Source organism: Motacilla alba, chromosome 5 (assembly GCF_015832195.1).
Source record: "Motacilla alba alba isolate MOTALB_02 chromosome 5, Motacilla_alba_V1.0_pri, whole genome shotgun sequence".
NCBI lineage: Eukaryota > Metazoa > Chordata > Aves > Passeriformes > Motacillidae > Motacilla > Motacilla alba.
The window spans coordinates 58431392-58458107 of record NC_052020.1 but is presented as its reverse complement, the minus strand read 5'-3'; the positions used below and the strand labels follow the sequence as shown (position 1 = coordinate 58458107).

General features: G+C 41.0%; 1 protein-coding gene across 5 annotated transcripts in view; it reads left to right on the top strand.

Moving 5' to 3' along the window:
- The window catches only part of PELI2 (pellino E3 ubiquitin protein ligase family member 2), a 66542-nt gene that overhangs the window by 37157 nt on the left and 2669 nt on the right, over nucleotides 1–26716 (top strand). For all 5 annotated transcript variants that reach the window (XM_038138111.1, XM_038138114.1, XM_038138113.1 and 2 more), the window contains 3 exons: nucleotides 19517–19618; nucleotides 24566–24763; nucleotides 25062–25250. In XM_038138111.1, the coding sequence (XP_037994039.1) occupies nucleotides 19517–19618; nucleotides 24566–24763; nucleotides 25062–25250 (489 nt within the window). The remainder of the gene's footprint in view (nucleotides 1–19516; nucleotides 19619–24565; nucleotides 24764–25061; nucleotides 25251–26716) is intronic.

Here is a 26716-nt window from a genome sequence, read left to right as displayed (position 1 = left end):
TCCTTGTCAAGTGGCAGATGGGTTGGTTGTCTGTGTAAACAGTGAGACTTGCTCTCTGATGTGGTGTTCTTGCTGCAAAATTGTTGGGCTGGGAATTAATTCCAACTTTACCAGGATTTTAAAGCATCAGAAATGGGGGCTGAAGGGGTTGAATTGAGCTCTTTGATAATTGACAGACAGAATCTGATAGAGTTGTGGAAGGATATATAGTATGAACTTTTTATGAGAGGATGACATTTAATGTGGAAATAAACTGACATAGAAGCTTGTGCTTATAAATCTTACAAATGCAGATATACAGAGTGTAAAGAAGAAATTGATGTCATGAATTGGCCTGTAAGCCTGGGTTAAAGTCCTGCAGTTATTTTCCTTCCCATCAAGCCTCCCCTCTCCTGTCTCCTGCCACTGACCTGTCCTGTGCTGCTCCTTTCTGCTCCTTTGTCCCTGGGAAGTGAGGGACACCAGGAGTCTAGACACTGGTTTTTGCTTTTTCTGGTTGGCCTATCAGTGAGATGCCTTTGAGCTTTTTAGGAAAACATTGCTGAACGTTTTCTTTTTTGGAAAGAAAAATGTTAAAACTGTGCTCCTGGGGCTTTAAAAGAGAATTTTCCTTCTCATTTTGCATTTAATATATAAAACATGTATACACTGTGCTTTAGCACTCACTGCTGGTGTAGAGCCTTGCTCCTGCTGGAATACACATCAAGTAAAAATAGGCTCAGGAATTGTGAGATTTGATGTGTCCCAGTTTTTATTCGTAACAACACTTGCAGTGTGTTGGTCTGTCATTCCATGTTGGTAATATTTTGATTTTTTTATTTATTTTCTCTTCAGCTGGCAAAAGGAGAACCTTGTTTTTGCCATAGTGAGTTTCTTTGCTGGTCTGTGAACACAAATTGCAGCAGTGCACCAACGGGCACGTGTTGACAGGATATTCCATATAATATTATGATAAATTCCATATAACATTAGATCCAGAAAAGATTTTTAATAATATAAACATATAAAACTACAAATTCATCTCTTCATCATTTGTTTTGAATGCCTGTGTTCGTGGAAGTAGTTCAGAGCCCTGATGGTTCTGGCTTAAATCCTAAAATCTTCACTGACTCCTAGGATTGAATTTTCATGAATAAACAGACGTTAACTTTGGAAAGCAGGAAATGGTAGGATTTTGTTGCATTGCTGTTTGTTCATGTTTCTGTGAAGGGGAATCCTGGCCTGAGAGACATGATTCTGTAATTAGAATATTAGTTACACTAGATCACCTCTTTCAGCTTTACTGAAAATCAGTAATTTTCACGCTTTGCTGAGTGAGATGTACAGAGACAAGCACTAAAAATTACATGTTACACTTCAAGCTCTTCCTCTGTCTTGATATTTTCCTTGGTACCGAGGCCTTTTACTGTGGAAGGGGAAAATGTAGGATACATGCTGTACTTTCATAGCTCTTGTTTCCTCAAAACTATTATTATTTTCCTTGGAAGCCAGTCTAAGCAGAAAGTGTCAGTCATGGTTCTGTGTGTCTGGTGGCACAACACTGATGTGTCATCTCCTGGTGTCACAAATAAAATGAATTTTTCCAGGTCAGGACAGACTTTCAGCTCATTTTTCCTGGAGTGTTTGCACTGAAGAAGCCTCATAGTAACGACTCAGCTTTTTTTTCCTCCAGGAGGAATGTCTGCCTTTTGTTCTTACAACTCATTGTTCTTTTCTGAGTGCCTTTCCCATAAGTGCTGTGTGGGGTTTTTTGTTTGTTTTTCGCTAAAACTAAAAATCTTGAATTAATTTGTGAAATGGTGTTTGAACTTCCTAACAGAAGTTAGTCAGGTTGATGTGCAGGGAGACAAAGCTGCAATTATCTCTATTTTTGTACTCCCAAGGGGCTTCATTACAGCAGCTCCTCTCTCCCTGTGTCCCAGCAAGGTGAGGTTCAGGATTCAACAGACACAACAAATTATTATTTTCTCTGTGTGTGTAGTATTTCATCCCTGCTGATGGAACATTTGACTGGGGGTTTGTTTTTTGGTTTTTTTTTTTCCTTGCTGTTGTTGTAGTAATAGGAGAATCTGTGTGAGTTCAGACAGACCTTGTATTATTGAATACTTGTTCGGTAGTTGTCTTGGTTTGAAAAGCCAGGTGTCTGCTAAGGAAGGCAGGAACCTCCCCTGAAATGGAAAATGTAAACCCCCCTCCCTCTGAATTATTATGATTTTGAAATTAAGGGGCTCTCAGGCAAAGATATGGGAGAAGGCATAATAGTTCTTTACTAGGGAAGAAAATAAAAATAAAATAAACAATGCAGTGATACAAAACAAATCACTGAGAGAGTCAGAACAGGAGCTGACAGCCTGTGTGTCAGGGTGGTGGCAGCAGTGCCATTCCATGGTGGCTCAGCCCTCCTGCAGGGCCAGCTGTGGTTCTGCTGGAGCAGGGATCCTGGACAAGGCTGGAGTTTTCCTCTGAAGCTCCAGGGCTGCTGGAGATGGGCCGGCTCTTCCTCTGGGAATGCAGGGCAGGAGAAAGCTGCTCCTCTGGCAATGCAGGGGAGGAGAAAGCTGCTCCTCTGGCAATGCAGGGGAGGAGAAAGCTGCTCCTCTGGGAATGCAGGGCAGGAGAAAGCTGCTCCTCTGGGAATGCAGGGCAGGAGAAAGCTGCTCCTCTGGGAATGCAGGGGGCAGAGGCTGCTGTGCTGCTCTCAGGCTCAGACTGGATCCAGGTAGGAATGCTTGGCTCCTGCCCTGGGCAGAGCATCTCCCATGGGATGATGGAATTTGATCAGCCAGGCAGGGACACTCAGTGGCCATGGACAGCAGAGATCTCCTGGAGGGAGGATTGGCTGTGGGAGAGATAAAGAAAAAACTGCCCAATGAGCAGAAGAAAACTGCTCCACAGATAGGAATAGAATACACACACCCCCATTGCCAGCCTAAGACAGGAGTGATGTGGCAACAGTATTGTCACTTCTGCTGCATCAGCTCCTCCACTGCTCTCAGCCAAAGACAGGGACACTTGAGCCCCAAAATGGCTTTAAACTGCTCTGTTTCTAATATTGCTTAATGCAGTTTGACAGGCACATAATGCTCTAACTCTTAAAGCCTCTAACAACAATTTTATGATGTGTGGGTTTAAGCAGGCTTTCCTGAAGTTTTAGATTGCTGATCCAACCCTGAGGGCAAGTACTTAATACTTCAGACCCTCCAGACTGTTAGTTACACTTCATAGTAACATTTCCTTCTTCAGGTAGTGCTTTGTCTTTTCATAACTCTTAAACCTCCTTTAATTGACAATTTTAGATATCAAAGCTGAGGCTTGAGTGGCAGCATGAAACTGTAATAAGGATACATTTGGTTACAGACACAAAAACTGTCTTACTTTCCGCTGCAGAAAATTGTCTCTGTTGTTCACCTGTTGATTAAAGACCCTTTAAATAATTTTTTTAACAAATAAATGCTCTTTTTTTTTTTTTACTTATATGTTTTAGTGGGACGTAGTTCTTTTTTCATAGTGATATCTTTACCAGCATTTAAGTATTGAGTGCAAGTCAGGGGAAGTGAATAGTTTATTCATGCATTTATAACTCCTTGTTAAGGGAATGTCTATAATATTTTGAAAAGAATGTACTTAAGTAGCTACCTGCAATTCACAGAGCTCTCTGCCTGGAAAGTGAGCTTTAGCTATTGTTCAATATTTATTTTTAGATATTGCGGTAATGTGGAGAGGTCTATTCAAAATATTTTACTTAAAAGAAAATATGTCAATATATAGATTTGGCAGGATGCAAATCCTGGCTTTCTCAGATTCTCTCAGCAAGGAGAGGGGGAAAAAATGTACAAAAACCAGGGAGCATTAAATGCTCTGGTGTTGTGCATTATTTTGTTGCATTTCAATGGAAGATGGATTATATAAGGGATGAACCCAGCCTACTGCAGGTGGGATTTGTCACTGGGGTTGAAGACAAGGTAGAGTACCCGGGTGAACAGTCTGTGGTAAGCAGCAAATGGGAGAAACTCATTTAGCAGGCTCTAGTCCCAAAAATTCCTCGCTTGCCTACATAATTGAGGAATCTGACATTTCTGTGACTTGCTGAGTGTAAATGAGATGTTGGTATAATAAAGGACACTTGGAGAAAGTGCATGAGGATGCAGTAAAGAGGAATGAGGAATTCTAAGCTATTTATCCTCGTGTTCATGCGGGAGGGATCAGTTCCTCATCCATTTGGGTTAGATTGGATCCCTTTTCTGTAATGAGGCATTCTCCGAGTTCGCTGGGAGCAGGAGAGAGCCTGGCTGTGCCTTTCCCAAAGCTTGCTCAGCACCTCCCTGCTGCCTTTTCATCCCTCTGCACACGTCTTCTCCCTGTATTTGGGGAAAACAGCAGAGCAGCAGGTGTCTGTTCCCTGCAGGGTTATAAGGTGAGTCCTGGTTTATTGAGGACTTGCTAGAAATACCATTTTCTAAATGAGTGTGTTCCCAAGGATCCTAAGTGGCTAAAGAGAGAGGGGGAGAGCACCTGCTGGCTCGGTAATTGATTGCTGGAGTGAGAACAGTGGGGAATTCCTGAAGAGCTTTAATGGTCCTCTAAGAGCTGGAAAGGGATAACGAGAGACCAGGTCCCTGTGCAGGATGGGAATATGGCACCACTGAACACTGGTATGAAAAGTCAAAAATAGAGCTTTAGGTGATATTATCTTCACTGTTATCAGCTGGCTATTAATTAATTTAAATACTGGTAAATTATTTGTGAAATTGCAATTCCTGAGCTGGTTACTAATGGGATTCCATAGTAGTAAGCAATTTTCCAGTGTTAAATGCATCACATGAAAGAAAACCTTTGAAAAACAACAAAGAAAATGCCAAATAACAAACCCCATACATTTCATTTGATAAAACTGGTAGCAGTTCAAGTGTTAGAAGGGTAAATAAAATGAAACTGCTGCTTGGGGTTTGCCCATTTAAAAATGGGCTTTTTAAAAAAACCACATTAGTTAGAATTAACTATAACCAAAATACTAGCAAAGTGGAATATTTGGAGGATTTCAGTATGGCCTTTAGCTATTGCCACAGGGAATGTGCCTTGGAAATGAGAGTTGTCTCCAGTTGGTACAAATGTAATTCTGTAAAAATGGATTTCTGGACTGGGATGAGCAGGGAATTGTGGAATTGGAGAGGCTGCATTATCCAGTACAGATCTGCTGTCAGGTGTTCAAAAGGATTCTGAAATACTGGAGAGGATTCAAACAGGAGTAGCAAAACTGATTTGAAGGAGGGAATGGAGAGACTCTGCCTGGTATAGCAGCAAATGAAAACTGGCAGCTGAAATGAGCTATTGCACAAGTTACTCACACAACTGCCCAAGAAACCTGGCACAAAGTGCCTCAATTTGATTCTGAACTCCAGCAGCTACCTAGGAGTTTTCACATGCTGCTGTATGAAAACTGATTTCTTTGAAGAAATCTGGTTTGCTTCTAATTTAGTATATTTTACACTTCACTGATGAAATTAAATTAGCATGAAGCAGATTGACATGTTTTAGCCAAATGTGATGCACTTAAACCAATGTGGGGGACAACAGGATGACTTTGGAAAATAGCTGGTATAGGGAAAATTTAACCTGAGTAGGTAATTCTGTTTAAAAACCTCCATTATAATTTCTTTGTGCTCTTTTGGAGAAAATATTAAGTGTGCAAAAGTATTTGGTTATTCTGAAGCAGGTGTTCACTGTTGTCTTTAGGGTCTGGGTGGAGGATGGAGTGAGTTGTATCCCAGTAACTGCAGGGTTTTGAAAATGATGGAAAATGTTCCTGTTGTTGTAGTGTGCAGTGTGTGGAATGGGAGGGTAATGGCTGTTGTAAAAATAAATTAGGGCTGTTTGTGAGTAAGTGCTAAAATGGAACCTTATTTTTTTTTTTAGGTGTAGAAAATGATGATGCTTGTAGTGAGAGGAAAGTCTCTGTGTTCATAACGTGGGGAAAAAAAACAAACCTGGGAAGCATTAGTGTGGGAAGATTAAAGGAAGATCCCATCTTTAGAGCCCATATGTGATTTGTGGCTCCAGCTCTGTCTGCAGAGACATCAGGGAAGGGGGTGAGAGCCCTGAGCCTTGATGGATGCAGGGAAACCCTCGCAGCTCTTGGGGCCTTTTGTTCCTGGTGCTTCATTAGGCAAAGCAGATGTGAGATTTAAGGGATTATTTGCTACTCCTACAGAGGCTCAACAACAAAATCCAATACCAAAAGACCTCAAACTCGAGTTTGTTTCATCTGGGGAATTGTGAATTTGGAATGATACTGTATAAAGTGTAAAATGTAGTTTATAGCCAACCACAAATTTTGGTTTATGGCTTCTATGCCATCATTTAAAATCCCTGTTATCCACACTCCCTGACCTGATTGAACAGTCAGAGGGCAAATCTCCTGAGTGGAAATAATTTTACATCAGTTGCCACATACAGAAACGAAAAGGTCAAAATGAGATACTGTAATAAAAGGTGTTCTGAATTACCTATTACATGTAATAGCTGTATTAATAATAATAGTAGAGGTTGAGAGAGCAGGATGGGTTAATGTAGCTGAATAAAACACCTTTTAGGTGTGAAATATTTTCTACTTATTACCTTGCTTGTTAAAGAATACGTGTCATTATCCCAGAGATTTAATAAAACATTGGAAGGTCAGTGCAAAAGTGAATGTTTTGATAGGACAAGATACACTGGGAGAGAGGTAGTTGGAAGTTATGCTGCAAGTGGGGAGTGCATTCAGTTATTGAGACACCCCAACCTTTCCTTCAATGTTTACGGAAGCCAGGAGAGGTTCTGCTGCAGTTTTCTGAAAGGAATTCTTTAAGTAAAGCCAACTATTGGTGTACAATTTGTAGGTAAAAAGAATTTTTTGTGTTGGCACTGCACTCTGTGGTCTGCATTTCTGCAGCATTGCTGTGATATTAAGTTCTTGTTTTTAAGGATCAGTGAATCTGTACCAGCTTGCTGGGTGGTTGTTAGAAAAATGGGTACTTTTTTTTCTGTTATAATTATATTAAATGTGAATTTAAATATACTCTTCATTTATATTGACTTTGAAGAGATTATCTTTTTGGATTTCCATTTATTATATTTGCTCTAAAAATATGTAAGCTCTTAATTATTTTTTTTTTTATCTGGCATTTGATCTGGATTGCCATTTTCATCTGTTGTCTTTAATTAGGCTTCCTGCTGGGTTTTGTAGCTTTACAGTTCATACCTTGTGAAAGAATCAATTGATTTCAGTGCAGATTCCCACGGTTACTATTCTTAAATTGCTTTCTTAGCTCAGCAGAGTGGTGGCAGAGTTCTTGCAATTTGATCTTCACAGCCACTGCTGTTTATTTAAAAAAACCAGATTACTCATGATTTTTCTACAGCCTGCATGAGATGATTTGATAATTTATTTGTGGGCAGTGTTTGCTCCAAGGAGTCACCAGAACTGCTTCTTAATTCACTCATCCACAGTGTCTTGGGGCTTCCTCTGGATACCATCCAAATATTCCAGAAGTGCACAAGAATTGCACCCAAAACATGTGATTTCAGTGTTTTTAATTTTATATATATGGATCTAATACGTGTTTTCCAAATCATGTAACAACTGTCAGTAGGTGTTCAGTCAAGAGAATGTAAAGGGCAGGTAGGTCTGGAGATGGAGGTTGGTGCAGAGGAAAGGGACAGGGGAAATGATTTAAATGATTCTGGGATTTATGGGGCAGCTCTCTGGAAAGTCTAAATGGGATTTTTGGCAGAGGGTTGCAGAAGGGAAACTTTTTTCTTCTTATCTCCAGCATAAAAATGATGGGTGAGTAAGCAGTGATCTCTTGAGCTGTGTGTGAAATGTGTAATGGCTGTTCCAAGTCCTGCTCTCAGTAAAGCTGTAAAATTGTGGCTAGTGAAGTGCTTTGAAACATGTCAAATACTGCTCTTAAAGCTCTCAGGAACATGTGTGTAAATTCATGATTTTTTCTTAAATTAAGCAGTAACATTGAACACATTTGTCATCTTTATTATGGGCAGCCTGATAGTGCTGTGTGCTAAATACCCTCAAGTGGCAAGAGATTGGCATTCAGAGCTCTGCCAGGAGAAGAATCAACACAGCAAAGATTTTCCTTCCTCCTTGCTAAAACCTAGCTTAAACAACTGATTTAAGAAATCACCACCAAATTAAAACCATACTTTAAATCAGTTAATTCTGGGAAACATGATTAATTTTTATGTCAAGAACTTCTACCCAGGCGTGCTGAGGGGGGGAAAAAAAAGATCCTTGAAGTGCTTTTTGCTGTATGTAATTTCATAAACTTGTTCTCCACATTAATGTGGGCTGCTTTATCCTAGGAAGCACTGGATATTCTATAACCCTAATTAAAACTGTGCCTTATTAACACTGTGGGCCTGCTAAGTGCATTGTGTCATTATTTAAGACTGTTACTCAGTGTTTGTTTCACTCAATATAAAGCCCCAAATCCCACTTGCCACTGGGAAAATTGTATTTTTCATAGAAATAGTGACATATCCCATAATTTTGCTCCTGCAACGCTAGATTTGTGCTCTACCTCTTTATTTTTAAAATAAAAAAATATTTTAAAAGTATAATTTTAAATATTATAATCTTTCTGTCTGTGTGTGTTCAGATAATTTGGGTCTAATTACTAAAGATGCATCTGGGGAAAAAAAGTGTTAATATGGGATGGAGTTGTGCCTTGCTTCTGTCTGAGCCAGCCTGTTTTGGAGAGGGGCAAAGCAGGTCATATCAGTGGTAAAATCATGTTGTGTGAAGTGCAGAGCTTCTGATGAGCTGTTCTCTTATCTGACATTACATATGAATAGAAAGCAAGTTGCCTGTAAAGCTTGCTTTAAATTTTAATAAACTGTAGAAAAGATAAGTGGTAATTTCCTGATGTGGATGCATCTAGTAGAGCCTGCTAAACCCAAATTCCAGGATCATAAATTTTAAAACGAATCTTTGTGGCTTGAATTTTAAAGCTGGTATGATAGATTTAAATTTTAGGGAAATAAATTTCCCTTCCCCTCCTCTGTCTGTATCAATCTTACTGAAAAACGACAGAAGATTCAAATTTGAGAACACAATGAAAATAACAGGAAGGGAGAGCAATAGAGGCCACTAATCCTCTAATTACTTTCTCTGAACACTGGGAATTGGGCTGCAGAATATCCTTCAGTACAATCTAGAGTAAGCTAAATTTATTCCATTCCAAAGCTGTAAAGGCAAGGATTTTGCTACCAGCTCAGAATAGTAATGGGCTGTGGTGGTCTTTATCTGATGGGAGAGGAGCAGATGTGGCTGCTCTGTGAATGCCTGTCTGCAGATTTGAATTTTCCTGCCTCTTAATTGCCCTGTGCTCGCCCTTTCACACCCTGGGGTTTGAAATGGAACTAAACAATCCCATGATTTTATAAACCATGGGGCATAGCCCTCTGCTCTGGGCATGGGGGCTGAGGATGTGGCACATTGACAGCAGAACTCGCAGAATCACTGGGTTGGGAGAGACCTTCAGGATCATCCAGTCCAACCCAGCCCTAACAGCTCAACTCAACCCTGGCCCCCAGTGCCACATCCAGGCTTTGTTAAACACACCCAGGGATGGTGACTGCACCACCTCCCCGGGCAGCCATTCCAGAACTTTATCACCCTTTCTGTAAAACACTTTTTCCTGATACCCAACTTGTATCAGGAAGTGACTGTGTTGGACTCTCCTATGAAGTTCCTGTTGACAGCACACTGCTGTCAAAGCTGTTTACTGGCAGAGGTGACCTGTATTTTGGCTCAAGTGCTCTCAGCCAGTTCTTTTGTGCTTGCTTTGCTCACTAGTGTGCTGCTGGTATTGATATTTTCCCCAGTGCCTTATTCCACACTGAGGTTCAGTAAACACACAAAGATGCTGAAGTTAAATGTGTGGCTTTCAGCTGAACCTCCCTCTGCTGGTGTTTTGTGCACCTGGCTGGTATCTTGGACACTAAAATTCTAGATTAACCCTCAGGGACAAAACATTCTGGGATAAATTAATCCTAAATTTGGTTGTAAGCAATTTGTTGTAGTTCTGGTGAGTGACTGAGAGTGGGATTTACTTTCTCACTGTATTTCTCAGTTTGCAGGGTGGGCAGGCAGTACTGGTCCTACATCCTCCCAGAGCCCTGACACCTCCTGGCTCCAGAGATGGTCTTTTATTCTTCTTCCTTGTATAATTTAGAAAGGTTTGGGAATCTGGGCTAGCCTTGTTTTCAGTTTTGCACCAATTCAGAGGCAGCACCAGAGGAGTTTACAGTCACTTATGTTTTGGAATGAGCTTTGCAGCTGCACGTGTGGAGAGGAAAGCTCCTTGCTTCCCACTTGTTAGCAACTTGATTTTTCAACTCCTGTGCAGCACGTAAGTCAGGATTTAATTCTGACTGCTGTTTAATGTATTATCTTGTTGACTTAAATCACTTAAGTAGCTCAGTTAAACACAGTTCAGAGTGTGTGTGTGTTCGTGTTATTAAATACACTAAGTTGTGTGTAAGGAATGTGAGTAAGCTCTGAACTTTGCCCAGGAAGATGCTTGGTAATGTGTGTAAATGAGAACTGGGAAGGTTACAAATACTGTGTTCACTGTGCACTTGTAGGGCTAAAGAAACCCAAAGGGATATTTTTCCCCCATGCAAGATGTGGGCTGTTAACTTGTTAGTAAACTGAGAGGTCAGATCATCAATTTCATCTCCGTAGGAGCCAGATCCTACAGATTTACCTGTTTTGTGCCTTCTGCCCCTAGAAATCCCTTGCAATAAAGATGCTCTGTTTGAAAAGTGGGCTCAACATTTGCCCAGAGCTACTGTCAAGTTTGCCCAACTTGCTTCAAGCACCAGCTGAACTATTCTACAGGATATTTTTTATTATTGAAAGTCTCCACGGAGGAAATTGCCACAAAGTCCAGTTTGCAATGACTTGTTGCAGCAATCCTAGACCAGTAAAAAAGAACCTGATTGCTTTTGGGTTTGTTTTGTCAGAGTGTTTTCTATCAGGACAATATTCCATAGTGTGATTTCTAGAAAGCAGCTTCTGTCCCTTGATGAGCTCTATAAAATCTGACTGCTTTCTAGAAGCACTGAATGGCTTTTTGGCAAGAAGAATTTGCCTTTTTTCCCCCCTCTTGAGAGAGTTTTGTGCAGCTGCTTAACAGGTCTGTTAAGGTAACTGTCTGGAGAGTCTTTGGCTGTCTTAACGTAAAACTGACTTGTGTCAGATGCAGTTTATGGATTCTGGGAGCTGTGGAATGATCTGCAGCTTCTCCTGGTGTTATTGTGCGCTCTCTTTGGCAGGCAGGCACAGCCTGGTGCTCAGGGGTGCTTTGATTCACAGAAGCATTCACTGCTGATGAGCTGAGTGTACAAATCTTTCAGGCTGTGGATTGATAGAAGCCCTTGAGGGGACTTTATCACTATATTTTTTTTTTTTGTCTGGCTTTTAGTTAAGGATTCTAATTTGTGGCTATTTTGTGTGCTTGGCATACCCAGATACATGAGTGTAGCCAGGCATCTGCTGCTTTTGTTCTGATGTGTATAAATGAATTGTAGACTGTTGGCACCAGAATGTTCAGTTACAAACACTGTTGCATCCTTCTCTAATTACTGATATTTTTGTGGGTGTGTCAAGAGTTTTGGGGATGTGATCCAGCTGCAGTGACAAAATCATGTTTATGCCTTCATGTTTAAATCTATAGTCTTGTAGTCTTCCTGGAGAAATCCTACTCTTAGGAAATTAATGTCAGGAGTTTTGGGGTCAGAAGTTCAGCTTTCCAAAAAGCCACACATGAGGGAAGGTCTCACTGGTGTCCAAAAAATTATCTTAATAATTTGAGTGTAATCTGTACTGAGAGGAATATGGAACTCTAATCTGTAATACAGTGGAGGATCCCCATATAGTCTGCAGTGATCAGTTAAGACAATGAAAAGAGAATCCCTGCTGGAGTAAATAAGAAGTAGTGGGACTTTTTTTTTTAAGTATGGATAAGTTATTGTTTACTCCAAATATTAAAAAAACTTCCAAAAATCTGCACGTGACAGTTTGATAAACACCACTGAAGGTCTCCTATCCAACAGATGAAACTCTGCATAGGAAGTGATGAACAGAAATGTCTCCTGAGGCTCCAAAGCAGCTGAAATTGTCCTCAGCACAGGATTCCCAGCAGGCAGCTCTAGAGCAGCTGAGATAGAAAGTGTCACAGCAATGGGCAGGCACGAATGTGTCCAGAGGAGCATTCTGGATTTTGGGAAGGGTGATTTGTGCTTTGGGTAGTTGGTGTATCTGACACTGCTGCAGTTTTGTGTGATGCCTCTGAGCTGGCTCTGTCTCTGGTCTGTTTGGGGGAGGAAATTCAGCAAATTGACTAAAGGAGGAAAAACAGAGATAATTCCAAAGATGGATGAAAGATCACTTGTAATATATTGTTACTGAACATGGGCAGAAGAAAATGGAAGGAGAGAAGAAAGATCTTAATGGCTAGAAAAGTGAAAAGGTGAGATTGGGAGGGAAATGATTCATAGGTTGGTTTTGTAAAGTGTTGGTTCACAACCACCAAAAGCTGGTGATTTACAAAGCAACTCCTGAGCTACTGTGTCATAAAGTTGGTGTGTGTTGGTATAAAGTGGTGTCTACTTTGAGCTGCTTTTACTTACTGGGGGAAGAGCTGGGCTTGCAGAGCTGGTCAGGAGTCCTAGGAAAGAGGAGGAACTCTGCTCTGGTCAGTGGCTGCAAAAATGATGGTTTGGACCCTTGACTTCAATCTGTGCAGTTTCACCAAGACCCCCTGTGCATTTTGAAGATGTTTTGGATATTCCCTTTTGTTTGAGGAGTTGCCTACTCTACATTCTTCTGAAAAGCTCACTATAGCCAAGTGTGTTATCAGCCCTGACTTAGCTTTACAGTAGCTTATCTAGGAAAAACCAGCAAGTTTCCTATCTAGGAACTTTTCCCTTTCTGCCTCCTTCCTTGCTGCAGTGCCCAACCAGAGACTTAAAGAATGGCATGTTTTAGTGCTGCCTCTCTAGAGAGGCTGCTGTGTGTGGTATTGGCTGGTTGTCTAAAACAACACAGATTCAGCAGAGGGAGAAAAGGGTTTAACATCTGCCTGTTGAGTTGATAAATGATGAAGTGCTCGAGTGGCAGCACAACCCCACATGTGCACTTGGAGCAGATGGCTTTGATGTGTGCTCCAGACAAATGTGCTGTCCCTTCTGTCCTCTCCAGCCTCAGCAGGAAAGGGTGCACAGCAAACCTGGGAGTGCTTCAAAAGCCAGAAAAACGTGAAGTGTAAATAAACCACACTGTGCTGACTTTGTTTCTGTCTAGTGACTGAGCCTTGAGTTTGGGGGGTGATCTGCATTCAGTAAAGGGAAGTGGGGTAGGTGACCTGCTATTTTCATGCTTCAGCTTGTTCATTGTGACAGGGATTGCAGACAGGGCCACACGTAGGTCGTTTCCAAGTGACAAAATTTAATTTCTTTGTGGTGGCACTTTCCCTTCCCTGCATGCAGTTACTGGCTCTTGGTTTCTTGTGGGTTTTTTGGCCATTTCCTAACGCTCATTTAGTTGTCAAGAGAATATTGACAGCTGAAGTATTAGAGACAGACAAGGTGTTAATATTGATATTTCAAAAATGACTGCATAGATGTTGTTGCAGTTGCAGTGTTTATAAGGAAAGGGAAAATCCTGGAAGAATGGGCTTGTATGGAGCTGTGCAGGAAGCAGATGCAGAGTTAAAAGAGCTGTGGGCCAGTGGTTCTGGTTGATTCAGATATTTCAGTCTCTCCTACAGGCACATTAAGTTTTCCATAATAATGTGTCTTTCTTTGCAGAAGGCTGTAGGAAAATTACAGTATATATATAATAGCTGTATCAGTAGGCAGAGGTCAGTGTAAATTTATTGAAATGCTGTGTTAGAGAAGCAGTAATTCTGGGCAATTACTGTTAGGTTTGAGACAGAGTAAAATTGCAAACAGTCTTTAGCTAATGTTCTATGAATTGGCATTTGTCTTAATTTGCTGGGAAACTTCCCAAGTGGTGGACATACTTTTCTGATGTGGGTAAAATATCAGTGGCTCATGCTCAGGAGCTTTTGTTACGTTTTCTTATGATAACTCAGAGTCTGCTGGCTCTGGCAGCCAATCCGTCCAAAAATCCAGTGGAAATGGGATGTGTTCTTCACTTTTGAAGGCTTCCTTCCTTGCTGGCTAAAGCTTCCTTTTAAGTTGCAGGACCTTTTGTCTGACATCCCTGAGTGTTTCTTGTGTTCTCTTTATAAAAGCAATGGCAGGCTGGCAGCCAAGTCTGAAAGCATTTAACTCATGAAGGCTCTGCTGTCATTAATTTTAAACACGTCACTGTGGTGTCGGTCAGCTCGACTACCAACAAAGAAAACTAAAGTGTTCCCATAAATCATTTTATTGTCCTAATCCAACCTAATTAACTAAACTAAAAATCCTATTCGAATGAAGCAGCCCTTCCTGTGAGACATCTGCCTCTTTCTTAATGGATTTTAGCTTTTATTTCTGCCATAGTGCACAAGAGTTGGTGACCGTAATAACATTAAGTCCCTCTTGCCCTCTTTGGGGAGCTCACCTGCCACAAGGGAATTAATTTTAAATTTCCAAATGCTGAGATTTTTTTTTCCATTCCTTGGAAACATTTGCAAGCCAAGAGGAAGCAATAAAATCTCTATTTCTAGAAGTGGATTAGACTTGTTCCTTGCAAGCTTTGCAAGTGAAGGCTCTGAGAATTTTGGGATCTGCTTCCGTAGTTCATCGACACGCTCCTGACACGGAAGGTTTGATTTAACAGTGTTAAGTTGATGTAATCATGCCATGAGCTCCTGACCTGCTCTTGAACTCTGGGGCTGGAGGTGACTGAGGGAAGAGCAGCACTGTCAGTGTGCAGGGCTTTGCTGTGGCACACCAGGACATGATCCCTGGCAGGGAACATCTGGCTGAGCACGGATATAAATTCTGTGTAGGAGAAAAAGGTGGAAATTCTGACTAAAGAGCTATTTCTGCCCTTGGGGATAATCTGTTGAAGATTTATTAAGTTCTGGTTTTGTTCCCTCCTTTTTCTGTATCTTTCTGCTAAAAAAGCAGAGCACTAAGAAGCATTGGTTTTAAATATAACCTTTATATATTCTTGTTCCCTTTATCTACGAGATGCCTTTACGTGGGGTGAGGCAATTTGATTTTCTCCCTTCTTGAAATGATGATAAAACTGATAGCATCCCCTTTCCAGGGCAGTGAGTGGAGAGCAAAGAATTCAGATGGACTGAGATATTTTCCAGGGGCTGCCAGAGTTTGCAGTGTTGCTGCTGGGAAAGCAGACTCTGTTTGATCTCTATTTGATCTTGGCTCCTCTGAGACCTGACAGATTTGTAAGTCATAGCCTTTAGCTGCTGCTTTGATTGTGAGGGCAAAGTGCTGGAACGAGGTTTTGTTCTCAAAACGGAGGGAAAGGAGCAAGAATGAAAAAGTGTGTGTAAGGAGGCAGGGGAAAAACCAAGGCCAAGTGTAATTCCAGCCAGCAGGAAGGATATAACTGGAAACTTGAGCTACTAGCAAAGTTGAAAAATGAAAAATAAAAAAAAGGAGCATTTGCTTGGGCCATGCTGTGAGGTCATGGGTGTTCTCCTTTCAATTCTGTTACAATTGGGCAGTTTTGATCCAAAAATCACCAGAACACAAATCTTGAGGAAGTGGGGGGAGCTGTGGGGTTTGCCTGGAGCAGTAGAGAGGAATCTTCCTGCACACCAGGGAGGCTTGGAGCCTCCATGTGGGAAGCCCCATGGAGATGGATGGATTGCTGTGCAAACACGAGCCCTGTCTTGGAAAAGCGCTGGCCAAATCTGTCTCTTCATGCCCTGTAGAATGTGGCACTCGGGGTTCCCTTCCTGCTTTTCTTTGGCGTTTGGACTTCTAAAAATCCCTCAGCCCCACTCTGGACATAGTCACCAGCAGTGGAATTATTCTGGAAAAATCTCCTGCTGCTGTTTGTTCCCCCTGTTCCTCCACAGGGTTTTTGTCAGTTCATTTTCACTTTGCTCTCTGTTTCCTCCAAAGGGAGCTACTTGAACTCAGCACCTTGAGACAGTTAAATGTAGAAAACCAGGTGTTGTGTAGCAGCTGGATTGTGTCCCCACCAACATTCCTGCTGGACAAGGGGCAGGACTTTTTGTGGCCAACCTGGAGCCACATGGTTTGGATTGGCCTGGTAGGCTCAGGCTATGGATGTTAGTGAGGTTTTTCCAGCATTTCTATCTGTTGGAAACTAATTCAGGGTGTTTTGGTTGTGGTTTTTTTTTTTCCCCTGTTGAACTGATAATTTCCATTAAACTTTTAAGAACCTGAAAAATAGGAACAAACTGCTTAAGTAAAGGAGCCCAAAATGCTGGAAGTGCCTGAAGGAAGATTTCCCTTCCATGACTACTCAGGTGAAACCACAATCCTGGGATTTATGGTTGGATTTGATGATCTTAAAGGTGTTTTAAAATGAAAATGATTCTACAGTTCCACTCACTCGAAACCTTAGTGGATTCTAAGAAAAAGCTTTGAAAATACCCAGTTCTGCTCTGGTGGATCTTGGCAGCCTTGGAGTGGAGGTGAAGAGGCAGAGGTAGAGTTTAGTGCCAGGTTCTTGATTTCCTTGTCCTGTTTCCAGCCTGGAAGGTGGATGTGGTGTTGTCCAGCCTGGAACTCTGAATTTATCTGCTGGAGCTTGTGAAGCTGCTATAATTCTTGTGGGAGTCAGGGGTTTTCTCACGACTTCAGTTGCTACACCAGGGCAATTATGTGACAGCATCGAGGGGTTTTGAGGAGGGAATCCTGCTGACAGGAAAAACAGTCTGAAAATTTGAATGCTAAAAGCAGTGAAAAGGCAAACATTTTATTTTGGTTGCAAAAAACCAGATTTGTGCAGTCAATCTCCAGACTCTTTTGGGACTTGTAGTAGTGTGGTTCTGTATTTCCTCAGGCAGTCAAAATCCTTCATGATTTTGCCTGTGTCTGTGTTCCAGTTGTAATAGTGTTTTATTGGGAGTCTTAACTTCCACTGTTTTGTGTAGTTCCTAAAATACTGTTACTTGTTTCTTTTTTTTTTAAAATTTTACTTCTTGATTTAGAAATGGCCAATTGCTTTGAGCCCAGGCCTTAAATTACCTGTGAAGTGTCTGAATTGGAGTAACTGTTGGTGCTGAGCAAGCTGTGAAAGCACACAAGTTGAAAGATTTCTAATAACGTTCTTGGCTTTTTTTCAAAAATGATTACACAATTCCAGGAAATTAAATGTAGCATTTCTTCACTGAAAATAACTGGGTATAAATAATAGAAAACAAAGAGGAGGGGAAGAAAAGTTGGGAGGGGATAGGAGCACACAGAGAAAAGAAGATTATGTCCTACCATGGAATTTCAGAGGACACACTGACCCTGGCCAGTATTATTAATATATCTAAGCCCTGAGCTCTGTAGGCGTAGGGCATGACCTGACTCAGTAATTCAGGAAGTCTTTTTTGTGTGTTTCCCTCTATGTTTTTTCCATCAGACCTTAAAACTTTCAGCTTGGGTTCTCAGCAAAGCTTCCAGGTGATGCAGGAGCTTGTGTGACACGAGGATGAGCTTGGGGCACACGTCCCTGCCGGGGAGTTTTGCCTGTTTTGCTGAAATCTTGTGTAGGAAAGCTATTGCTTTCTGACCCTTGAAATGATGATAGCTGATAATATGAGTATGAACTGATTTTTGATATATTAAGCTTAAAACTTAAGGTGTAAGAATCTCCTGTTGATCACTTATTTCTTTTCTATCTGAGGAGCACCTGAGACCTGCCTAGGGTTTGAGATCCCTTTCTTAGTTGTCAAACAGAGGAAAAACTTTTAAGACTACACACAGCTCAGTGTCCTGGCAGGTCACAAAGTGTTAGTGACTTAATCCAAAGTGCATTTTGGTGCCATTTGTTCTTGCCACTGTAGTGGTTATTACAAAACACTATAAATAATCTGGGAAATTCAGAATCTGGCTATTCCTGATTACCAAGTGTGTCCACATCACTTCTCAGCTGTTACAATGCCTAGATTTTGTCTTCAAGTTTTGTTAAAAGCTTTATTGCAAAAAAGAAGTACTGGGAAAGATTCTTGCCTTAGTCATAGAATGGTTTGGTGAGAAGGTACCTTAAAGATGATCCAGTTCCACCTCTTTGCCATTGGCAAGGACATTTTCCACTAGAGCAGGTGCTTGAACTTCCAGCAAGAGGCAGGTTGTAAAAGCATTGTCTGGTTGTAAATGCATGAGGCTTGCAAGAAACAATTCTTCCCTTACGTGTTTTCAATAATTCTGTGTCAAATACTCTTGCTAACCCTTAGTAGGCTTTTAGTATGCACATAGATGTTTTTAATACCTCCAGCATTCAGAAGGATTTTTAATGATTTGTTCAATAATTGATGGAGCTTTGGCATAATTTAGGCTTTTGTGAGGGATAGCAGGCAGTTGAGTAGAATATATTTAGTTGTTTAGTTTAACCATCCCTATCTGTGAATTCTTTAGGTGAAAAGCAGAACAAAGGAAGGGAGCAAGTGAGAACCTCTTGGAGAAAATTATCCCCTTAACTGAAAACTGGAGAAAGCCTTAATTAACTAATTAATTCATTGCTTAAGTGTCTGCAAAGTGTTTTCTGAGCAGTAACAGTCATTACCTTCCAGAATTGTGTGTGGTTATAGGGACCTTTACATTTACATCTATTTCCCTGTTAGTCAAGAGATTCAGTTTCTCAGCTAGTTTCCCTCAGTCTTGGTGAGATAAAGCAGAAAACAGGAGCTGTCCTCTTCTTGTCTTCTTTTAAATACTAAAATCCTGTTTAATCTTTGATGCTAAATCCATATCTGTAGACACCAGACTACTTTGACAGGTAGTAAGAAGTGCCCTTTAATGAGGAAAACCACACTGAAAGTGTTTGGATTTTGTCACCAGTTATATAAAATTGCTGGGCTCTTTCTGATAGAACCAGAATTTTACTTAACCTGAAGTCCTGGCTTTTAACTGGAAATCAGTTCTATTGTTCACTGACTTCAAAAACAAACAAGCCAAAGTTCCCTAAACTCCAAGTCTATGCTAGGGTACAAATTGCTGCAAGGGTTAAGGATTAAATATAATTTCAGAGAAAAAAGGTGTTTGGAAAAAATACAGTATCTTTTACATACAAAATACCATATAAAAAATGGTATTTTGTATGTAAAAATGTATATAAAAATGTAAAAAAAGTATTGGGTACTTCTGAACTAGAAAGGAACAAGAGCAGCTTGGGGTTTTCCATTAAAGACAAACAAAAGAAATCCTATTGTATGTGCTTACCCGACCTTGTAATAACATGTTACGATACACTGCTTTTCCTGATCACAGCAAAGGTGTTTATGTAGAGAAATGATTTGATTACAATATTTTTGTGTGTAATAGACATCTTTTTTTTTTTTTAATCCACCAGGCAATCAGCTCAAAAGGCCACCACAGCGTCTCTTACACATTGTCCAGAACCCAGACAGTTATAGTGGAATATATTCATGACAGAGATACAGACATGTTTCAGGTAAGGCTCTAAAATACTTGGATTGTTTTTTCAAAGCAGCCTAAGAAACCCCAGTTCTGCCTTATCCTCTGGGGATTCTCTGTGACCTGTGGGATTTCCACAGTCTGACCCAGCTGCATTCATATGGGAGCACTTGGAAATTTTGCATTATTCTGCTCTTTGCAATCCCACAGCAGCATCTCTTACTGACTTACTCCTTTAATTGTACTCTGCCTTTTCTCCAGAGACAAACAGCACTGGAGAGAAAAGTGTGCTCTTTTGGATGCATGAATGAGCACAGAATTACACCCACACCCTCCAGAGAATCATGTAGCTGGAGTAAAAAGGAAGTGGAAGGAGTAGGACATGGGATGGGGAAGGAGGAAGGTAAAAGGAGCTGGGCAGTAGGGGAGACAAACAAGTGATAAATAATATTTGTCGTTTCCACTCACTTTGAGTTCCTGAGGGGTGTGCAGAACTCTCAGGTGGTGTGGGCTGAGTTTCTCCAAGCTCCCATCTATTGTCCAACACGTGCTCAGTGTCCCCTGTCTGCATTTGTGTTTTTCTGCATCATTTATCAGTCTGGTAACCTAAGTGATTTTCTTGTGCCATAGTTATTTTTATGTATAATAAGAGAGCAGAAATCCTGTGTGTACTTAGACTTCAAACTTGGGGAACCCAAACATGCCAAACAATCTTTTTCATTCTAGCCTGGTCAGGTCTGTCTCATCTAGGGCATCTCACCAGGAATTGTTATCCCTCCTCATTCAGCCTTTCATATTTAAAAGGGTCAGCAGCTGAGTGCTGTTGACAGAGAGGAAATAACTCTTTGAAGGTGTTGTTGCTTCTCTTGACTTCTGTGTTTTGCTCGATATTAAATTTTCCAGTGTGTCTGAAACTATTAGGTCCAAATAGGAATTGATTAAAACCCAGTCTTATTCATTTGCTGCAGAATGAAGGATTGAACAGCCAGGATGAACTGAAATAGGTTTTTCTGTGTTGACTAGTGAAAGAAAAATGTAACCCATCCATTGGGGTTACTGTGTGATGCTTGTTCAGCCCTTGAGTAGCTACAGTACAATTTTTTCCTGTACATAAATTTTGAAAAGCCATTTTTGAAAGCTGGATTTTTCCTCTTCTTGAGTACAGTAAGAAATTAATAAAGAGTTGCAGAACAACTGCTTTTTCTGGGCATAGTGTATAGACATCTATTGCATAATGTCCTAGTGGTGGGTACAGCTTTTTAGTGGAATAAGACACCATTTCAGTCTTGGGGTGTGTGGGGGGTCCTGCTGTGACTCAATCTCAGTGTGGCCTCGAGGGCTGTGTCCTGGTTCAGGTTTCTGCTCTCTGGCTCTTTCCTGAGGATTGCATTCCATGCATTGGGCTGCAGGGGCTGATGCAGCAGTGGTCTGCTGGACTGTGGCAATAATTCCCCCCTGAAGCAGTGCCAGAACAGCTGAAGAGGTTTCCATTATTTATATGAGCCATTAGATTTTAACCGTTCCCATGAATCTGTTGGAGAACAGTTCCTTGAGGATGTTTAGTGCAGCCCTGTGGTACATGATGACAAAATTCATGTCTGTTGATCCACAGAGTGGAGTTTCATGGCTGGCCAGGCATCACTTGGACAGACAATCCTTGGAGTTCGATGATTTCTTTTTAAATGTGTGTTCTTGGCTTGTGTGGGATGTGGAAGTTGAAAAGGGAAGGATAATTCCTGGACCACAGGATTTGTCCTGAGCCTTGAGGCCCCACTTAGACTGCAGTTATGTATTATCCTGGGAAAATCACTTGGCTTTTTGGTCTTTATTCCCAGTCTGCTTCTTGAGCTGTTGTTCTGCTGTATTTGTAGTTTTGGGTTTTTTTGGGCTTTTAAAATGGAACTGTATTATGAAATCTGTGTGCAAATGCTGCTGCGCATCTTTGAGTGACATCCAGGTCAGATTTCTTGTTTTAATTACAAAAAGAATGTACAAACGTGTTCCTCTGGCATCTCTCAGACTCTGTATGCTCCAGCATCCATGTGCTGCTGTAAATGAAGATTTTCCTCAGAGTTTAAACCATTCTGTTGATGATGCATTAGGTGAAGCTGAACCTGTTCCTTCATGGTTTGATGGGGTGAGAATGGCTTGATTATATCTGCTCATGCCACTACAAAACCCAAAATGTGCAGCTCCTACCCTAAATAACCACAAGTTTATACAAGAAGCAGGTACATTCAATACAAAGCATTGATTTTTTTTTTCTGAAAAACGACCCTTCAGAAGATGCAGAATCCAATTCTCACTCTGACCAGAGTGAAATTCTGTTGAAGCCCGAGAAGCTGCAGCTGTTAAATTCTGTGCTGGCAGAGTTTGCCTTGTCAGGAGCAGTGTTTTACTGACAGCAGCAAAGCCTGCCTCTGACACAGCTTTAACAATCACCTGCAGAGGACACAACTCCTGCTGCCTCTGCAGCACCTGGCACATTTATGGGTTCTTGTTGGAAGTAACTTAGGGAAATCAGATGACACAGTTAACAAGAAGGGTCCCAAAGTACAGCCTGAAGTTGCCAGAAAGAAGAAAGTCTTCTGTGCTGTGGTGGAAAATGGGAGAAAAATGAGCAAAAGAGCAGCTCTGAATGATGGACTGGGTCTGCAGTGACTGTGGTCTGGCTGCAACTGCAGATGAGGTGAAAGTTCTGCAGGTTGGGTGTTGATAGCATCAAGTTTTGTTTATTTCTAAGGCACTTGCTTTTCAGGTGATCTCAACCCCAAATTCATGATTTCATACAGAGCTTGAGAAAATTGCCAGATTTTGAAGGCCACTTTTTCAGATACATTCCAATGCTGAAAAGTAGCACAATACATGATCCTCTAGAAGGCTTTCTCAACTGGAAAAGGGAAAAAAACCAAGTATTTAAAATATTTGATTTTGCATAGACATGCTTGTGACACAAATGAGATAAGTACAGAAGTGTTTCTATAAAATGCTACATACCATTCTCGGGATTTTTAAAAAGCACATAGATGCATTGTTTATAGATCTTAATGGTTATATCAGAAGAAATTGGAATTTCATGGTGAATGATTAGTGTGATGTAAGGCTGGGAGCACACACTTGTGTGCTTTGTCATCCTTTAAGGAAAAATGAGGCAGATTTTTCTCTAATTGCATCTAAAAGCGTTGAGAGAATGATCTATTTCAGAGACTGCAAGAGGCAGAAACTTGTTATGAACAAATTAATTTTGTATTTGTTATTGATTATCCTTTAAGGGACTCCACATACAGATGGAGAGTAGTCAAAAGTTATTCATGAGGTTCCTGCTGCTGCTCAGTGCTGACTCTTAGATGGAATTGCTTTGGATGGAAAATAGAAGCCTGGTAGAAATAATACTGTAAAAGGAAGAAGAATATTGCTTTGCAAGATTTAGCTTCAAGTTGTCAAGTTACATAAATCAGGAATATCCCATATTAAATAGTTTCTAAACTCTGTCTCCTGGGTATTCTCGTAGACACTTTCTGTGAGAAATTGAAATGTGAACTTTTGATTAGGCCTTGTTGAGTATTTCCTGTGCAGGGAGCTGATCCCATTGTCTGCTTGTGCTGAGCCCTGTGATGTGGAGACAGGAACTGGATGTGTCACTGGAGACAGGAATTCTGACAGGAGTTAGACTGCAGCCCTGCAAACAGAGCTTGAAGCACAGCAGAGATCCCTGCACTGTTCCCTTCAATCCAGTTGTGACAGGGCTTAGGTGTGGATAATATTCATCTCCTTGACTCTTGAACAATGTTTCTTTAAAGCAGGTTTAGTTTGCAGAGAAGTTTGTTAATGATGGAAGCATACGTGGCTCCCCATAGCTGGCTGAGCAGAGTGGAACTTCTGGGGGGACAATGAGATCGTGTTTAGTGAGGAGGTTATTTAATATCAATGTAGATACCTGATACTGAAGGTAGTGTCATGTGAAGAGTATTCCTAATTCTGTTTGATCACAAGGTGTCTGTAAAATTAATATTCTGTTCCACTTCTTGTTCCTCAGCTCCACTTTCCCAGTTAAGCTCAAAGTTGGTGTAACACTAATTTAAGCTCAAAGTTGGTGTAACACTAATTTAAGCTCAAAGTTGGTGTAACACTAATTTAAGCTCAAAGTTGGTGTAACACTAATTTAAGCTCAAAGCTGGTGTAACACTAATTTGCCTGTAGAAATATTGATAGAGCCTCACTGTCTGTCTGGCAGTCAGATCCTTCTATCCATGTAGGCATGAAGTTTTCTGTCCCAGATATTTCCAGAGTTAGAATTATAATTTTTAGCTGACCACATAGAGAAATCTTCCTGTCTGCTCAGAAGCATGTTTCATTTCTGCTCAACTCAAGAAAGTTTTTTAATTGTTAGTCATGCATGTGCATGATTAGGAATAAATTTCAACATAGGGTGGGTTTTGCCTGACAGCTCTTCTTTCTGAGGCTACAAATCCTGAAAACACGAAGGTGGGTAGATGTTTGTTATGACATATCAAAATAACCAAATTCTAGGTCTAAAAAAAGTCCTTTATTTTCATGGGACATATATTTGGAACTGGAAAATGTGAATAAAACTTGTCAATCCAAGCTAGTGCTTTCTTAACTGACAGAATGTAGTGGTAAGTAATTTCCTGTGGTTGGATGAGGAAATGGCAGGGTGATAATACTTTTTTTGGTGACAATACTCTTATCAAACAGATCAGCTGTGTTGATCTGTTTCAAGCAAGCATGAACATCACTTGTAGTAAGTGAAAATTGAAAATTTGTCTTTCCATGTCCGTGTTGTATTTCTGCCTAGGACAAATGTGGAAATTCAGGTTAGTCTCTGGTTGGATCTTGTCATCCAAAAATTCAGAAGTTTACTGATGTCATCAGTATTAACCTGGCAAAAATGTGTCCTCAGTGCTTCATATTTCCGTGGGTATTTCTATTTATACAATTATCTTAATTTTTTTTTTTTTTGCAGGTTGGGAGGTCTACAGAAAGCCCCATAGACTTTGTAGTAACAGACACTATTTCAGGAAATCAAAACAGTGATGAAACCCAGATTACCCAGAGCACCATCTCCCGATTTGCCTGCAGGATTGTTTGTGACAGGAACCCACCATACACAGCAAGGATCTTTGCAGCTGGCTTTGACTCATCCAAAAATATATTTCTTGGTGTAAGTACTGCTAACAATGATGTTACAAGCAAGCTCTGGTTTATATTCTGTTACTTTCAAGCCCCCAAATCTCCTTGTACTGGTTGGTAACTTGTACTGTCATTAGACTTTTATTACTCCAGTGCACCAGCTGCAGTGTTAAGTAGAAACTGCAGTTTTATGTGCCTGAGTTATCACCAGCAGAGACTCATGGTCATAATTGTCTTTAACAATGAAGCTGCGCTTTAGGAACTGTTAGAGGATTTTCTTTAGGTTGGTTTGAAGTGTTTCTGATAGTCACTGTGACTGTCACACGTAGGAAAAAGCAGCCAAGTGGAAAAACCCTGATGGGCACATGGATGGATTGACAACCAACGGGGTGCTGGTGATGCACCCCAAGGGAGGCTTCACGGAGGAGTCCAAGCCCGGGGTGTGGCGGGAGATCTCCGTCTGTGGGGACGTCTACACGCTCCGGGAGACCAGGTCTGCTCAGCACAGGGGCAAACTGGTAAGTGGGAACTTGTTGGTTTTTGTTTTTTTTTTAAATTTTTTGTCTTTGTTGAGGTTGGGATTGAAGGTGCTTGAGACCATAGTTCATGTTCAGACTCAGGTGTTTATTAATTTTTATCAGTGTTACAGTCTTACAGCACTGAGTTCTGTAGTTTTTCATCAGCAAGGTACAAAAATGGTTAACTGTCTCTTGTTACAAAGTCTTTTTAAGGCTAAACTATCTAAATAAGAAATGACATCTAAATTATATTCACTTTTAACCCAATAACTAATCTCTCGAAGTCCCCACTGCGGACTTCTCTGTCCAACTACAAAATACCTCCCAAACCCATGGAGAAGAAGGAAGAAGGTAAAGAAGAACAACCTGCTTCTGCCCTAAAACTTCTATGTTGCTTCCTATTTATTACTATATTCTAAAACCCCAAACTCTGAGTTTTCCACCGTGTGATATTACACACTTCTAACCAACTACACACCCGTAATCTCGGTGCTATCAGTCAATTTTAGACTGTTCCACGGCTTCAGGTCAAATGTAGTGTTCTCCAGGAAGTCAGAGTCTGTCTGTACAGAAAATCTAAAATTTCCAATATCCAGAACTCCAACAGGAAGTGACTGAAATTAATCGAGGGGTACTGTGGATGTGAGAGTCTGGTCAGAGAGAGAAAGCTAGATCAGCTTTCCCATGAATCAGTCTGGGAAGTTTCAGGGAGCTGGAGACAAAGGATGACAATCAAATGGAAACAATCCACAGGTGGTGTTTTGTAACCAGCTGTTTTCCCATAAGGTCGTTTACAAATGGGTGTCTTAATTAGCCAATGGTGATGGTGTTTTGATTAAAGGACCAGTCGGGTCCACCTGTAGAGAACTAGAGTATAAAAAGGAATGGGTTCCTAATAAAATTGTTATTGGCCTTCTGGAAATGCATGGAGTGTGTCACTCTTTATCAGTGTCACTTCTGACTCAACGGTGACAGGGTATTTGTTTTCCTGGCTGTGAGTGGAGGCAGGTACAGGGTGGCTGGCGCTGAGCAGTGGCACTGTGAGCATGTAAATCTGTGTGTTACAGCAGATTTTACACTGCTGCTCTGTTCCTGAGCGTGTGGGAGAGCACTCAGAACTTTCTGCTAATGCCACTTTTCCAACTGAAATAGCGGAGTGTAAAAGCAACATAAACTCTACTCTGGAATCTCCATCTCTGGAATGTTCTCCTGGGACATGGGGATGTCTGGAAGTTGCTGCATGGGGAGCTGTCTTTTGCAGTACTGCCAGAAGAGTCCATTTTTGTGCAAAAGCAGTGTGGGTAAGGCAGCTTCTGTTTGATTTACCTGCCACTGGGAATACAAGAGGAGCCATGGAAGTATATTCCTGTTTTCTCCTGTGAGGCAGGATGAGCTTTGCCTTTGCCAGAAGTGAGAGATTTCAGCTGCCAGGGAACTGTGACACATAAAACCAGGAGAGAAGTTCA